General features: G+C 43.0%; 1 protein-coding gene across 2 annotated transcripts in view; it reads right to left on the bottom strand.

The window, feature by feature from the left end:
* Positions 1–16159, bottom strand: part of tulp4a (TUB like protein 4a) — a 36663-nt gene that overhangs the window by 3339 nt on the left and 17165 nt on the right. For both annotated transcript variants that reach the window (XM_073492748.1, XM_073492749.1), the window contains exons 3-13: positions 15948–16076; positions 12780–12941; positions 12045–12225; positions 8504–8611; positions 8155–8321; positions 6943–7167; positions 6574–6808; positions 5057–5201; positions 4239–4383; positions 3667–3760; positions 89–3579 (exon numbers count right to left, since the gene is read on the bottom strand). In XM_073492748.1, the coding sequence (XP_073348849.1) occupies positions 89–3579; positions 3667–3760; positions 4239–4383; positions 5057–5201; positions 6574–6808; positions 6943–7167; positions 8155–8321; positions 8504–8611; positions 12045–12225; positions 12780–12941; positions 15948–16076 (5082 nt within the window). The remainder of the gene's footprint in view (positions 1–88; positions 3580–3666; positions 3761–4238; positions 4384–5056; positions 5202–6573; positions 6809–6942; positions 7168–8154; positions 8322–8503; positions 8612–12044; positions 12226–12779; positions 12942–15947; positions 16077–16159) is intronic.

Raw genomic sequence — 16159 nt, 5'->3', positions numbered from 1 at the left:
CATCATGTCCTAGTGCCCACAATATTTGAGTACTGTAGTAATCACTTTAATGTGAGGGAAACATGCAGTGAGTATTATTTCCTCTTACCTGTCTGCCCTCCAGTTCAATTTGAAAGTTCTTGGCAGACTCCTGTGTGACACGCCCACCAAAGTCCAGCTGGTAGACCTGCGTGGCTTCATTCCACAGTGGCTGCTTGTTTGCCATGACATAGACAAACCCCTGGCTGCCCAGCCCTCGGTCCTCCTTCTCGTTGGCCTTTCGACACTTGATCTCGTCCAGTTCACTGGCAGCCCTCAGGTTCCTTTTACTCTTCCAGCCCTTCTTACCGCTCTGGCACTGATTGAGCAGCTCATCCCCACTGATGAACAGCTCTGGCTCACTTTCTGAACTGTCTTGGAACTCACTGTTGGCAGTGGCCTTACTCAGCTTCTTGGCCTTCAACTGCTGCTCTTTCTGTCCCTTCAGCTTTTTCTTGTCCCTTCCTCCCAGCCGAGGACTGGAGATGAGTGAATTGAAATCACCCAAAGCTCTGCCCTCTTTTTTCGACTTGCTCCCTTCAGCCAAAGGTGGCACATTCGTCTCCTCAGCACGCCCATCAACCCGCTTGCGGTTCTTCTTGCTAAACTTCTCAGACCGCTGCGGCACTGGGCTCTCAGTCAGGGAGAGCACCTCCTGAAAACCTTCTCCAGCCTCCCCCATAGCTTCTTGTAATCCTACATGGCTCTGCAGCTCTGCTGGTGGTGGTGGAGGCGGTGGTGGAGGAGGCGGAGGAGGAGGCGAGAGGGCATTTTTGTCTATTGCCATGTGGGAGGCTTTGGGTGGTAGTGGCACTGCAGGACTGGGCATAGGCGGGCAAGAGTTATACGTACCCCAAGGAGTGTGAAGGGCAATGGGGGGAATGGGAAGCCCGGCACAAGCACTTCCCCCTGGATACATGGGAGGGAGAGGGCAGCAGGCCAGGTTTGCCAGATTTGCAGGGTAACCTGGCGGTAAGACAAGGGTTGCATCTTGCTGTGAGAAGGGTACTGGCGCCACCATCTCCTTTGGGGAGGAGCAGGGGCGTGGGGAACTTGGGATGGGCTGGAGCTGGGCTCCAGGATAGGCAGTTGCCGGAGGGTACTGGAGGGAGATTTGGTAGCCTGCAGCTGCTGCAGCAGCCTGAAATGATGCAGCACTGGGGCTGGTGGGGGACTTTGGAGAAAGAACAAAAGGCAGCCTGGACACATCCAAGTGCTGAGCTGGGCTAAGAATAAGTGGGGGTGGTTTGTGGGGTCCAGGGAGGCCAGTGGGATTCAGCGTTGCTGTCCGTTCCTGAGGAACCCACACTTCCTCAGTGGCAGCTGGGTCCCACTGATAGGGAGGTGGGCGTTTCACAACCAGCCCTGATGCATCATTTCCTCCTAGCGCCAGATGCCGCAGTGACTGGTTCATTGTTTCATCCTCAGTAAACGCTGAATTAACATAATCAGCCCTGTCTCTGTTTCCTCCTCCTGTTGCATTCCCAGATCCTTCAAGAGCGCTCAGCAGGTTGTAAGAGGACTGGGAGGCCAAAGGAGTAGTGCTGTTGGAATGAACGATAACTGTGCTGTGTGGGGCCCCAGTCCCTGGAGGGAAATCCTGCCTGATAATAGTTCCTCCTGCTATTCCATTAGCGCTCCCTGGGGCAGTGCCTCCAACACTGGATCCACTGCTACACTGACTACAGGTGTATAAGGCTGTTGGCACCCTCTGCTGGAACGACGCTGCTAGTGCACTACTGTTTTTAGCCTTAGGAGGCAGTGGTCTGGGTGGTTCCAGCATTTGGGAAACTTTGAGAGCGGCCTCTCGGCTATTTCTCCTGAGAGTGGCATGGATCAGACTGCTGTCAATCCTCTGTCCAGGGTTCCTGCCAACAGCAATGTTCTGATTGGCTGGGTCTGGGTATGGGGGCGGGTCTCCACTAGGTATGGAATAGCGAGGTGCAGTGAGTCTGTTGAGAGTGGCAGAGGTGTAGGGCAGCTGGATCTTCTTGTCAGCTGAGGAGGAGGAGGAGGAGGAGGAGGAGGAGGTGACCCTGAGAGTGGCAGAGCTGCCAGGTCCCTGGAGTGTGTAGACATTCTGATTGCAGACAAGGCGTGTTCGAGGGCGACATACTTCCTCCACATTCCCACTGCTGTCAAATGTCGTTATCCTCTCATATCCCAGTGGTGTGGGATACTGCGCTTGTTGCTGACCTGAAGGATAAAGTGGGAACTCTCCCTTCTTCATACAAAGGTCACCAGGGGGAGGAGTCCCGCTGGTGCCTCCTCCTGTTCCAGCTGCAGCACTGGAGGCTGTACTAGAGGCTGATGCTGAGGCGGCGGCTGCTGCTGCAGCAGCCACAGCAGCAGCAACTGTTCCGGGGTAGGGGGGCGGAGGGTTCATCTTGCTGAGCTCTAGAGGGGCACTGAACACCACTGTATCACCCTCAGCCAGCTGTGGAGTTGACCGAGTAGTTTTGATTTTCAGTAGGTGCTCGTGTTCGCCCCCCACTGCTCTCTCAACCACTAAATCAGCAGGTGGATGAGGGATCTGAATCTGCAGTGTTCCCGGCTGGAGCTGGTGCACAGCTGCTCCTGAAGTCTGTCCTGATGACATGGAGGGAACAGGGATTTGAATTTGTAGCTGCTGCTGAAGTTGATGGTGGTGCTGTTGTTGTTGCATCTGATGCTGATGCTGCTGCTGCGACTGCTGTTGATGAATTTGCTGCTGTTGCTGCAGGTGCTGTTGAATCTGTTGATGCTGCTGCTGTAGTTGATGCTGCTGCTGTAGTTGATGCTGCTGCTGTATGTGCTGTTGGAGCTGATGTTGATGCTGCTGCTGCTGTATGTGTTGGAGCTGCTGCTGAATGTGCTGCTGCTGAAGCTGCTGCTGCTGCTGTTGTAAATGTTGGTGCTGGAGCATCTGCTGCTGCTGTTGGAGTTGCTGCTGCTGCTGCTGAAGCTGTTGTTGGTGGTGCTGAATTTGTTGTTGGTGTTGCAGTTGTTGTTGTTGGTGGTGGTGCTGCTGCTGCTGTTGTTGTTGTTGATGTTGTTGTTGTTGTTGTTGATGGTGACTTGGTTGTTGTTGCTGTTGTTGTGAAGGATGATGAGAAGGTGGAGGTCCCACCATTAGGCGACCCATTTCTAGTCCCCCAAAGATGACCTGACCAGGACTGGAGTACCTGGAGGGGACCGTGTACTGGGCTGTCAGGATGGTGTCCTGGCTTTGGTCTGACCCACTGGCAGCAGCCCCAGCAGGGCTTGCTGTGGGATTTGTTAGGACATCCAACTGAACATTTTGATTGGCTAGTAGTGACTGGACTAAACCAATGCTTTGGGCAGGGGACATGGCCTGGGCGGGGCTATGGATGGGAGCAATAGGGATGTTGACAGTGCAGGGCGGGTTGTCGTCAGAGCCACCAGCAGGGCCCGTGACAGGCAGGTCATCTTCATCTTCACTGAAGACATTTGGGCTAAAAACAGGCAGGTTGATATAGTCCATGGAGATCTTGCGCACCTCTGGCAGGTAGATGGTCATCTGTCGGGGCTGCAGATGGAGGAGGCTTGTCTTGTAGATGACTGAGGGAAGAGGAACAGGGTAGGAATGAGGAATTTATTTATTCATTCAGGGCTAAACACTAAAAGGCTAAGTTGTTGATTGGTTACCTGCACCAAGATTGGTTGGCAAGAATGTGGCCAGCCCAACAATCTTGAACTTTGTTCCCCAGATATTGGATGTGACCTGAGCAAGGTAATTTTGCTGCGAGACATGAACAAAGAGAATAATATTAATCACCAAGGAATCATAAGAAAAAAACAACAGAAAAAAACAAAAGAAATGTGATGTCAAAAATCTTTGACAAAGAGGGACTCTTCCAGAAAACCTGACCACCTGTCATTAGTCTGATTGGAAAGCTCTAGTGAATTTATTATTAGTTCTGTTGTATTTCTATACCACTTTTCAAAATCATATATATCAAATAAACAAATGTTAAAAAAAAAAAAAATCTCAATGTGTTAGCTTATCATCAGAAATAACGTTGCCCACACCCCTGAACCCACGACTAACCTAACCCATCCATCAAACAACAGTGAAGCTAGGGCATGAACCCTCACAGGCTTCAAACCCTCCAACACTGCCAAGTGTGTTCACTTTAATCATTATTTTTACTAAGCACCGCTGACCCAGGCAAATTCATAAAAAATTATGAATTAGCTTCAAATAATTTGACTTTTACCTGAGTGATGTCATCAAGAGGAAATTCCCTCCGTGTTAGACTGGGTGACCCAATCGAGGGTTTACGTATAGGTAACCGTGGTGACCTGGAGATCTCTTGTGTAGCACGGGACAGTTTGGGTGATTTCCTGGGATCAATGTTGATCCTGTTGGTAAAGGGACAAACTAAGTCTCTACAGAGAAGGTAGCAAATAAAAGAAGAAGGTTTAGGCATGCAGTGAACCAAAAGCAACCAAAGAACATTTCACTAGAATTAGAAACATATGCCAAGGGTTAATGTAAGAAGGAAAGTTAAGGGACTACAGGGATGCCACGGTAATTATGAAATTAATTCCAGAGATACAATGAAGAATCAAACAGGAGTAAATTATAATGCAGTGTATTTGGCAGAAATATTAAATCAATTCATTTTAATTTGTTCAAAGATTCATTTAATGTTTTCATGCAGTTGAAGGATGGAGTGACAGTAATCTGAGACATCAGAATGCATGCTTTGGTTCTTTGCCGCCACAGATGCATCTAAACTAACACTGAATAATTGGGAGAAATTGAATGTTTAAAAATAAAACTAAATTTGCAAAAAAAGGTTTCTTGCTTTAGATAGATTAATTACGCAATATGTAAACTAAACCACCTTCACTTGATTTATCTAATATTTTATGGAGAAAACCAATCAGCTGCTTGCCCATTTCACGTGGACCGTTGACTGCTGATGGGACCAAGTGTCACACACTTAAAACGTGAAATATTAGTAAAACATGAAATATTAGTAAAAGAGGTAATAATGCTGCAGTAGACACTGGTCAGGTGTCTGGTTACCTGGGCAGTTTGGGGGATTTGCTGCCTCTGGATATCTTTGGAGATTTCTTGCCAACCCAGTCATCACTCAGCTCAATGTCACTGGAGTCGGAGCAGTTACAGCTGTCAATCATTGCAGATATCAGACTGTTGCCGTATATTTCATCTGTTGAGAGAAAATAAAAAAGGAGGATTGAAAGAGTGAAGTCAATTTTAATAAAATGGATTGTAAATGTGTAGTTCTTGAGATAAACTTTAACATTAAACACAGCTTATATGTGGTATTTTTTGTTCTGTTATTTACAATGATGTGGGAAACCCCTGCAACCTTGATGTTCAAAATAACAATTTAATTCTAGTTAAAATGTTTATAATCCTGCTGTTTCAAAGGGTTGAAACTTTTGAACGAAATCAAAGAGGAATTTAAGATACACCACAAAAAAGCCGTCTTTGGAAATGATCAGAATTAAGTTGGCACAGGAAATATAGTTTTAACAACCTCAAGGCAAAACCTTCATCATTTTTTACAAAAAAGATGGCTGCTGCAATGTTCCATTGTTTCTACAGATAAGCATTTAGACCCATTCAATCCAAACCATTGTCTCAGTGGTTTAAATTCTGGTCTTTTTCATTATGCATGTGGAGTCTTTGAACCACTGCTGCTCCAGTTTAGGTCAAGCTAATTTATTTGATGGACATTAAAGTGTGGATGGGCTGGAACCATTTCATGGCTGGCTCCATTTATCACTGTGTGGGGAGGGTGCGGGTTGATTTATGAGGAACCCAGGGGCCATCACAGCCCCCATTAAGCAGCTTTTAATTAACATGGGCCCAGTCTGCCTTATGTGACTAAAACATATTCGCTCTGAGTGCCAGCTCAAGAAACTCAAACAACTGGAAAAGTACTGTGCCAGACAAATGCATTTAGCAGCTCCATTGGAATCTTTACAAACAGTAAACCATATGTATGTTATGATTAAAACACAGTCATTTGTTTCTTTTACAGCCATCCAAAATCCAGGTCAGTTACACAGAGGGCAGTAAAAGCACACTGAAAGAATTACGAGTTACAAATCAGAGCTGCAACAATAGATTGATTAGTTGTCAACTATTAAATAAATCGCCGACTATTCTGATAATTGATTAACTGGTTTAAGTGATATTCTAAAAAAAAATTAAATAAAGGCAAATTTCTCTGATTCAAGCTTCTTAAATGTGAATATTTTCTGGTTTCTTTACTCCTCGATGACAGATCAAAACATTTGAGGATTCCATCTTTAGCTTTGTGAAACACTGACTGACATTTTCACTATTTTCTGACATTCTAGAGACCAAAACATCTAATCAGTTAATTGAGAAATTATCAATTATAGATTAATCGACAATGAAAATCATCGTTAGTTGCAGCCCTATTATGAACCAGAATCCACTGTATTGTTATCAAAATTAAAATGTATTTAAATGGAAATAATAACAAAAATAAGGTTTAAAAAACATGTACATTTTGTATTGCCAATATGAAGAAGGCTAAGTTTTACCTGTTTTCCCATCTGTCTTGGGGTCCATGATGACAAACTCTGGACGCAGTTTACTTATTCGTCGGCCTTTGAGGATCGGCACCAGACCTCCTAGGTACTCCAGGTACAGAGTGTAGCAAGGCCCCCCAACCTCAGGGTTGTCCTCCGTACGCTTCATGGTACAGTGCAGACGTTCATTTCCAGCTGTTGGGTAGCTCACAAAATCACGCATGTTGTTGGGATCTGGGATGGGAGGCTGAAAGACAAAACATGAGGATGTAGTGTAGTTCAAAAATCATGTCATGGCTAACAATAAAGTACATTTCCACAAGGCTCTTCACATTTATTTTTATGGTTTTAATGGATCTAGCAACTCTTGTCCCATGTTACCTTGATGGTGGGGACGAAAGCAGTGGTGACGTAAGAACAGAGGCGGGAAGGCATGGTGAGCTTGGCAACATCTTTTTCCTCCTTCACTGCTGTGGCAATGCCTTGCTGGCAGAGGAGCTGCAGGTTGGCAACACGGTGCTCCACCCGCACAACGTAGAGCGCCGGGCCACAGGCCAAGAACAGACGAGAGTCACGGTGACCCCAGCACAGCGTGGTGATGGGGCGCTGCAGGGTAATGGACATGACACATTAGATAGAGGATACGACTGTTTTGTCACTTTTACCACATACTACTCTACATCCTTTCAAAAGATTCTGCATGAAAATGAATGTTAAGGTTTCTGACTGTTGTGCCACAGTCATATTCAAAACATTTTTTGGAAGGTCTGACACAGTTTAACATATTTAATGCCAGAAAGTACAAACAACTGGTGGTTGATGTATTTCAACTGACGAATAGGGTTAGTCTATTCCAAAGACAATTTGATATAAACAAGTTTCAAAACATGGAAACATGTAAACTCAGCTTGAACTGTTAAATTGTATGGGGGAATTTACCATTTCACCTATATTTCACCTACAGTCATTGTTATATTGTCAAGAAAAGAAGTATACAGGACCATAGGACATTAATTACCATGAGACCCTTTAACCAATCACCTACCAACAACTACCCTGTATATAAATGACATGACTTCCATTTTCCTGCATGCTCTGATGCAGGCAACTAGGCCTAGAATAAATTGGTGAAATCGGATTTGGATTTGGATTCGTGTGTGTGCTACCTTTATACCTTTGGGTTTTCAGCAGTTGGAATAAATGACTTTGGTTTGCACCACAAAATAAAAACACCAGAAAGGTGTATCCTTTCAAATGAAATACAATTGATATAATTCTTTCTAAATTGTCCTAAATCTAGGATAACTAAACATACACATGCTAGACAACAGTGTAAACAGCAGCAGTAGAGTTTATATCTATAAAAAACATTTTATATTTCTAAGTATCACTTTATAAAGAGCCTAATTGAGGTATTTTTCCTTAGAGACAGCCACTTGGCAGGATTTCCTGCAACTAGTGACGTCTTAGGTCTTCAAATAAATACTGAGGGAAAGTCTAATCATTCAGGAAGGGACAAATTACAATAAATGCAAGTTTAAGTACACAAACTATAAACACATGACATTATTGGGCCCTGTTAAAGTTGCTCACCTGTGCTGGCGTGTCCAGTGTGTAGATGTGTTCACCCCGAACGTTGTAGAACTTGACAATGGCGTTCCTGGTGGGGGGAGGACAGGAGGGGTCAGGGGAGAGGAGGGTCCTCTCCATCCCTGCCACTGCAAGGAGGTCCCCCTGTGAGCACCACTGGACCACCACATCTATAGCACAAGTCACAGGAGAGAAAATGGTAGTAATGTTATATAAATTAAAATAAGCAGCTGATTTTGACAAAATATAGAAAACACAAAATTCCATGACATATGATTTGTAAATAGGTATAAACAGGTGATTGAGAGAAGCAATAAAACAAGGAAAGAGACAAAGTTGGTCACCCACACACCTTTCAGACCGGTGCGGATGAGGGTGGGAGAGAGGTCATCGTAGTTGTTCATCAGACTGATGTCTCCAGAGGTGAAGCTGACTGTCAGCAGTGGTTTCTGGCTGTGCACTGAGAAGAGACAAAGGACAACACAAACAAATTAGACAGGCAGTGTGACCCCTAGATTCCACCGGGACCGGTCGCCAGAGCTGATCACGGCCGTTCTAGTAAACGCTCATATTTCCACCAGCAGAGCCACGGCAAGTCTCAACAGTGACCCAGAAGCAGCTCTCCGCTCTGGTACGCGGAGAATACGCGTTGAATCTATTTTGACGGAGGCGGACCGCAGTCGCATCAAGCTGAACAGAGCAGATCGTGTGGGGCAGGAAGTCACACACAGGATCAGCATAGTGCATCCGGTCAATTTTCAAAATAAAACACCCTGTACTGTTTCGGGATCATGTTTCACTTCACTACATCGACATTTCTTCATAGAAGGATTTAGGTACGTAGCCTACTCACCCATGGCAGAAGCACAAAAATCAAGGAGAATGTGATAAAATAAGCAAAATCTCAGGAGGTCTACTGTATCAGCCTGCAGCACGCTCCGCTTCTCTAACACTCTCAGTGGGATAAAAAAAGACTATACATTCTCATTCGTAACACTGTGTTTACTGTAGATAGTGGGGGGCACTAATGAGAGCAGCAAGGACAAGATCCACTTCTTTGGCAGCTGTAATTCATTTTTCAGTGGGTTTCCACTGTGTCCTATTCAAGACAACACATAATTGCCCCAACACAGTCAGCACATCTCATTGCTGCATTTTTAGCTGCAAATAAGTGGCATTCTCAGTCAAGCCGCTATAAATAAAACACCCTCAGACAACTACCCATACATTTTCCATTAAAACATCCTTGAGTCCGTCCTGTCCCAGAGTCCTGTAATGACCCAAATACCAACACAAATTAAATATCCACCTCCTCTTCTGACTTTCAGGCCCCAACAGGTACTTCTTCCCTATAGTAACCAGCTTAGAATGTGTGTTGCATTAAAACAGATATATGATGCTGCTGTGAAAGCCGTGTGTTGTGCTGTGCAGTGCAGTGATAATGGGTCATCATCATATATCATGACAGAGAGATCTGGCAGGCAGGGGAAGAGGCGGCCTGGTGTCTCGGTCAGGTTGTCGACTTGAGAGATAATTTCTATCAGGGCCAATCAATTACTATTGACCAGTTTAATTAGTGAGTTAGAGCATAATCAGTGTTCCAGCTAAGGCAAGCACTTTTCAGCTTAACCACTTGGCCCACAGTGAAGGGAGGGGGAAAAATAGCACAGCAGGAGGAGGACAGACCCTCACCAATACAGCCTTAGCAACTGGGACTAATTAAGCTCAGGAGAAAAGGAGGCAAAAAGACAGAAAAGGAACCAATAAAAATGAGGCCGTTACGTGGGCTGGTGTGCACAGTGAAAGAAGCAGCAGGGTGGAAAAGCTAACTACTTCTCTTGTGTGACTGTTCATGTCTCAGTGCACCAGATGCACACTGGCTAGCTATGCATTGTCAATGGACAGTGAAATCACCAGATATGCTCTCAGGCTCACTGTTGACTGTTCTTGATTACTACCATTGTATATTTCTGTAGGCTGTCGGCACAGGAAAAGCTGAAGTGGCTTGAATCATTAGAGGATTAACGAAATTTTGTCTTGCAACTGTTTGGGCCAGGGTTTTTTTTTTTCCTTCATTTTTTTCTATAAGCTGTAGAGTCAATAGCATGTAGTCAACTGTGGTATCACACTCAAGCCCATTTTAACAATATGCTTAATTTCATCTTCATTCAAGACAATACATCGTCATACAATCTATATTCGTACACCCTTATACTGCGACAGATGCTGCTGTTATGACAACAATCCAGGTCCAGCGGCAACGTCAGCCCGATGTCAGGAGAGCGCCCTTTCACTATGCTCCACCTTCACATTCTGTCATCCATCTTCTGTCATCACATTCTTTTTTGTATTAATGGTCTCTCCCTCAATGTCTACACAACTGGCAGAGACGTGGAAAATAGTTCAATAAAAGTTACCTATATACTTCTGCCCTGCATTGCCTCTCTCTAACTATAAGCTTCAATTAATATCTTTTGCTCTTCAACCCAACATCTCCTCTAAACAAATTAAAATAGTGTTTTAAAAAAGAAGGAAGGGGCATTACGTGACTGAATCTTTCTTTGATCAGTGGTAAACCTACTCTCAGAAGTTTGTTCTTTCATTTTCTGGAGGCATTTCTTCATCAGAAGTCTTATGACGTAGATATGTTTGGTTTTAGTGCAGTTTCTCCCTGCATCTCCCATAGAGCGGTCACCACAGTCTGGCAACAGCAAAGATTCAGTGACGTAATGACCCTTCCTTCTTTTTTAAGTTCCCTGAAGAGAGGTAGGAAAGGGGTCATTGCCCTCCCATTTTCCGGCCCTGGCCCACATTCGTTTTAAGTTGCGGATCACTGTAACCTAGTTCCAATCATTCCACTCCATTTTACTGAAGCTGGCTTTTTTTTCTGTCCATCTCTGTCCGTGTAGTTGAGATCAAAATGAAGACAGAGTACTGAGTACTCATTAAATAATGTAGTAATCACTACTGAGTAGTCATGGGTCAGAAAGTGAACATATTCGTGTGTGTTCTGGCTGGTGTAATCCCATCTCAGGATGGTCTCTAGTTTTGTTTGTGTTTAAATTTTAGAGGTCTGGCTGCTCATAATATTATCTACAAGCTTCTTGATCTGTTATAGTGCTGGTTAAATTAAGAAACCCGCAGTTGGTGTTTGGTGCCTCATTCAAGAACATGCCAAGTGTGATCTTATTTGGAATAAAATACACCCTGTACTACTATACAGGGCAAAGCAGGTATCTCAAGATAGACAATGCAATACATAAGATAATGCAAAGAGCAGACGGTGTTAATGGCCGGCTCCAAGTGTAGCTCAGACGCACACGGCTGAGCATGTTTTGTGATCTGATCCACTGTTAATTTATCAATTACTATTTCTCTCTTTTTCCATCTCATTCATAGATAATATGATCTGCATATTTAACTAATGACTTCACAGAGGACGCAGGCACAATTAATGTCCACCTGTACCCAGAGCTAAAATATTCATGAGAATACCAGGGGGACTGAGGAAACTAATGATAATATAGTGCAGACCTACCAGCCATAACTTGTGTTCCCACCTGGTGCGCCCAGTTGGAAATCTTTCCCCTTTCCAATTGGACTAAGAGCATGACGAAGAATTGATGGAGCAGTAAAAGATGGAGTTAGAAGCTCACAGATGGTCCAACATCTGCCTTCTTCTGCAAGGTAGTACCTACGGATAAACAGCTGGACTAATCTACATCTGCACTATACTGCCTACAGGCATGACTCCTTACTAGATAAACCTTCATTGTCCTCCATTACTACATCAGGTTATAGTCTTACATCATGTCTACACTGGACGTTGTTCAATTGTGAGCCTGAAGAAGCCATGAGGAGCCGTCTTTTCAAATTGAACCCTGAGCAGGTACCTTGCGGTGGGGAGTAGTCGTCAGAGTCTGTGTCGCTCTCACTGCTGTCCTCCACCAGGAAACTGGGATAGTTCCAGGACATGCTGACGATGCCATCCGACTCATGCAGCAGAATGTGGGCCAGCATGCGCCCATGGCAGTCCATCACTATCACTTGTCCATCTGCAGTACCAAACAACACCTAGAAAGATACAGGAAAATGTTATCAGGGAGAAGAAGAGGGAGAAAGAAAAAGCTGACAGAAACTTGACTTTAACACAAAGGCAGAAGAACAAAGATGAAAAGGCAGGCACACTACGATATAGAAAAGGAGATGACAGATAGAGAGCAAGAGAAATGCATATCACAAGGAAAACACCTTAAAGAAGTAGACATAAATGGGATGAAAGCGATGAACAAAGACAGAGACGCATATACAATCTGAAAGTTTGATGATGTCCAACCCGAGCTGACAATCTAACAGCGTGAAAGCAAAAACATAGCCTAACAAAACCACAACGCATTCAAGACAGAGGATGCTTGCTGTCACTCACAGATGATCTCCCTAAGGGCCTGTCTCTGCCTTCTGAATGACAAGCCCACATACTAAAAGTGGCAAATGAAAACCTCAAACTTCTACATCCATCAGCATTCAAAGGCTGGCGCAGTGTTAGGCGGAAAAATTGTACTCATCACAATTCTGTGGTGTGTGTGTGCGCGTGCGTGCGTGCGTGTGTTCGTGCGTGCGTGCCTTACCTGCTGGTCATCGGGCGTCCAGATACCACAGGTGATCTGGCTTTCCAGGTTGATCTCGGAGGACCAGTGTCTCTGCCCGCTGACTGATCCCACCAGGACAAAGCCATCACGGTAGGAGATAAGAGCTTGTGTGCCATCATGGGACCAGGTAAAGTCACTTACCTACAGGGAAACAGATAAATTATGTAAACATCTAATGACAGGATGCTAATTTATTAAAGCAGCTAATAGTCATTGTAAAAATGACTATTAGCTGTCACTCACTCCAACCTTGCATACACCTAAAGCCTCGCATGTTGATTTTGTTATGAAGAGCTGAAACAATTACTTGATTTATCAATAAGCTGATTAACATAAGATTAATCCATTTTCAAAATAGTTGCCAATTAGGCCATTAGTCACTTTTCAAGCAAAAATGGCAAACTTCCTCTCATTTCCAATGTGAGGATTTGCCATTTTTCTTTGTCATACATGATAGAAAATAGATTATATTTTGGTTTTGGACTGCTGATTAGACAATACAATTTAATGAAGCCACCTTGGGCTATGGGGTATTATAATAGGCATGCCCATAAATTCCAGGTATTTTATAGACAAAATGATTAAGTATCACACTAATCATTAACTGTATCCCTATAGTAAACATTATAAAATGCAACATCTGCCCAATTACCAGCACGAATGAGACACTGGTCTTAATTAACAATGTTCAAGTGTTTTAGGTACCGGGTATGCTCACTAGCAGGAGTCTAATGATGACAAAGTCATTTCAAAACACAGCCTCAAGGGGCCAGTAGTGAGACATTTACACTCACACACTTGTCAATTTTAACACAGCCTCTTGTACTGTTGATAGCAAATGAGTCTGCCTCAGCTATAATAATGCTCTGCTAATGTCAGTATAACTTAATACGCTTGTACTTGAAATAAAACCTTAACCTACAACTACAGGCCACCAGGTGAAATTAGGAGTAAGTATAATTTAGCGTGGGAAACAGAATATTTTAAGTATTTGGGGGTAGTAATACCGAAGGACCTCACAGAACTATTACAATATAATTATTCACCGATACAAAAAAAAATTAAAGAGGATATAGGAAGATGGAATCTAATCCCATACTTAAGTTTCAGTTCAAGAATAGACTCGATTAAAATGAACATTCTCCCCAAATTACTGTACTTATTTCAAACCTTACCAATAGAAATAAGCCAAAAACAATTTAATGAATGGGACAAAATGTTGTCCAGATACATATGGCAAGGTAAGAGACCTCGAATCCGATTTAAAACCCTCCAATTGACAAAAGCAAAAGGAGGATGGGGCCTTCCTTCCCTTAGAGATTACTACTGGGCAGCACAACTGAGACCTATGATATGCTGGTGTAATCCTTCCTACGATGCTCAGTGGAAAAATATTGAAGAGGGTCTGACTTCCATTCCCATACAAGCACTTATAGCCGATAGCAGCCTTCAAGAATTTATAAAAAATACAGAAAACCCATGGTTCAAGTTGACACTTAAAATATGGAAAACAGTAATAACAGAATACAAATTAGAAGAGGATATTGTGGTCCTTAAATGGTGTGCATATGACACACAATTTGTTCCAAATAAATTAGATATGAGATTCAAGGAATGGACAAATAAAGGATTAACAGCTTTATGTAAGATAATAAAGGAAAATACACTACTTAGTTTTGAACAAATTAAAGAGAAATATGCTCTAGAGGCACAGGACTTTTACCGCTACCTGCAGCTGAGACATTTTATCAGTAACAAGTTGATATTTATATCAGAATCGAGCAAACAGCTGTTAGATGTATTTAAAAGGGCATATGGTGCGAACAAAGATAGAGGTATTATTTCAGGTTTATATAAAGGGCTTATAAACAAGAAAGCACATTCAACCCTGTACATTAAAACAAAATGGGAAATGGAAGGAGGAATAGATTTGTCAGAGGATGAATGGGGAATAATCTGGGAATATCAATGGAAGTGTAGCAGCTCACAGAGTTGGAAGGAGTTTGGCTGGAAGAGCCTGATTAGATATTTTATTACACCTTACCAAAAATCTCATTATAAAGGTAATTCCCCAGCCTGCTGGCGAAATTGTGGAAGTATGAATGCAAATCATTATCATGTTTTTTGGGAATGTCATGTTATTAAAAATTATTGGAAGGAAATACATAAGGCAATACAAGACATTTTTGGGAGTCACCTGCCCTTGCAAAGCAAAGTTATTTTTTTTGGACTCATGCCTGAAGGATGGACAAAGAGAGACAAACATTTACTTAGTATTTTGCTGGTGGCAGGCAAAAAGGCACTTACGAGAAAATGGCTTTCACATGAGAGTCCAACATTGACCATGTGGATGGACATTACGATGGATATATGCAGAATGGAGAAATTAACTGCAGATCTGAATTACAAGAAGGACTTGTTTACTTCACGCTGGAAGAAATGGATAGACTATATCACACCACGCAGGCCGGACTTTGACTTGCTTAACCTGAGATAAATAGGCTGTATATGTAATAGTAACCATACCTAACTCCCTAAATGTTCATGTTTTAGTTTTGTTTTTTGTGTTCTTTTATTACTAGAAAAAAGACATTTATGCTGATTTTGTGACGAATATTTTAAATGGAAATACATGTCATATTTGTGGCAGAATGTCAATAAAAACTAAATTAAAAAAAAAAAAAAGAAATAAAACCTTAACCTTGAGGGAAAAGAGCAGAGGCACTTTTAGTTTTTAAGTGTATAGACAATATATTTAAAGAGAGAGGCTATTGTTTACTGTTTAGACTCATCTGCTCACTAAATTGATCACAAAAGATAAGATGCCATCAGGATGTGTCAGACTCATCAGATGACACTGATTGACGGATCAGGTCTGCTCATTGTACGCTTGCTTTGGAGTTATTATTCAAATCAGCACGTGCAATTTTAGGGAGATGTTCGAGACAAATGGCTCAGACAGTCACAATATGGTGGAAATGTGCAAGAAAAACTCTCCATACAGGTTCATGGTGTTTCTACTAGCTATTCATACGCACTCCATTATTTCTGAGAATTTTTTTTTCATTTTCTGTGTCATGTAAAAAGTGATATCACAAAAGTAAAAATGCAGTTCAGTTTCTGATTTAATTATGTGATGCTTTTTACCTGCGCTCCACGGTCATTGACCAGCTCCACAGACCATCGACCCTCGTACTGGATCCAAACAAAGATCCCTCCATCTGTATCACAGGTGGCCAGTTTCTGAAAGGGCTCATTCCACCGCACCAAGACCACCTTAAAGACAGAGGAATAGAAATAAAAGGAAGAAGGGGATGATTAGAGAGGCTGTCCTACATCCTTATGAGGGCCAGTGTGTG

This window comes from Pagrus major, chromosome 22, assembly GCF_040436345.1.
Source record: "Pagrus major chromosome 22, Pma_NU_1.0".
NCBI classification, from domain to species: Eukaryota; Metazoa; Chordata; class Actinopteri; order Spariformes; family Sparidae; genus Pagrus; species Pagrus major.
Note: the sequence above shows the minus strand (reverse complement) of the source record. Positions and strands in the feature narration are given on the sequence as shown.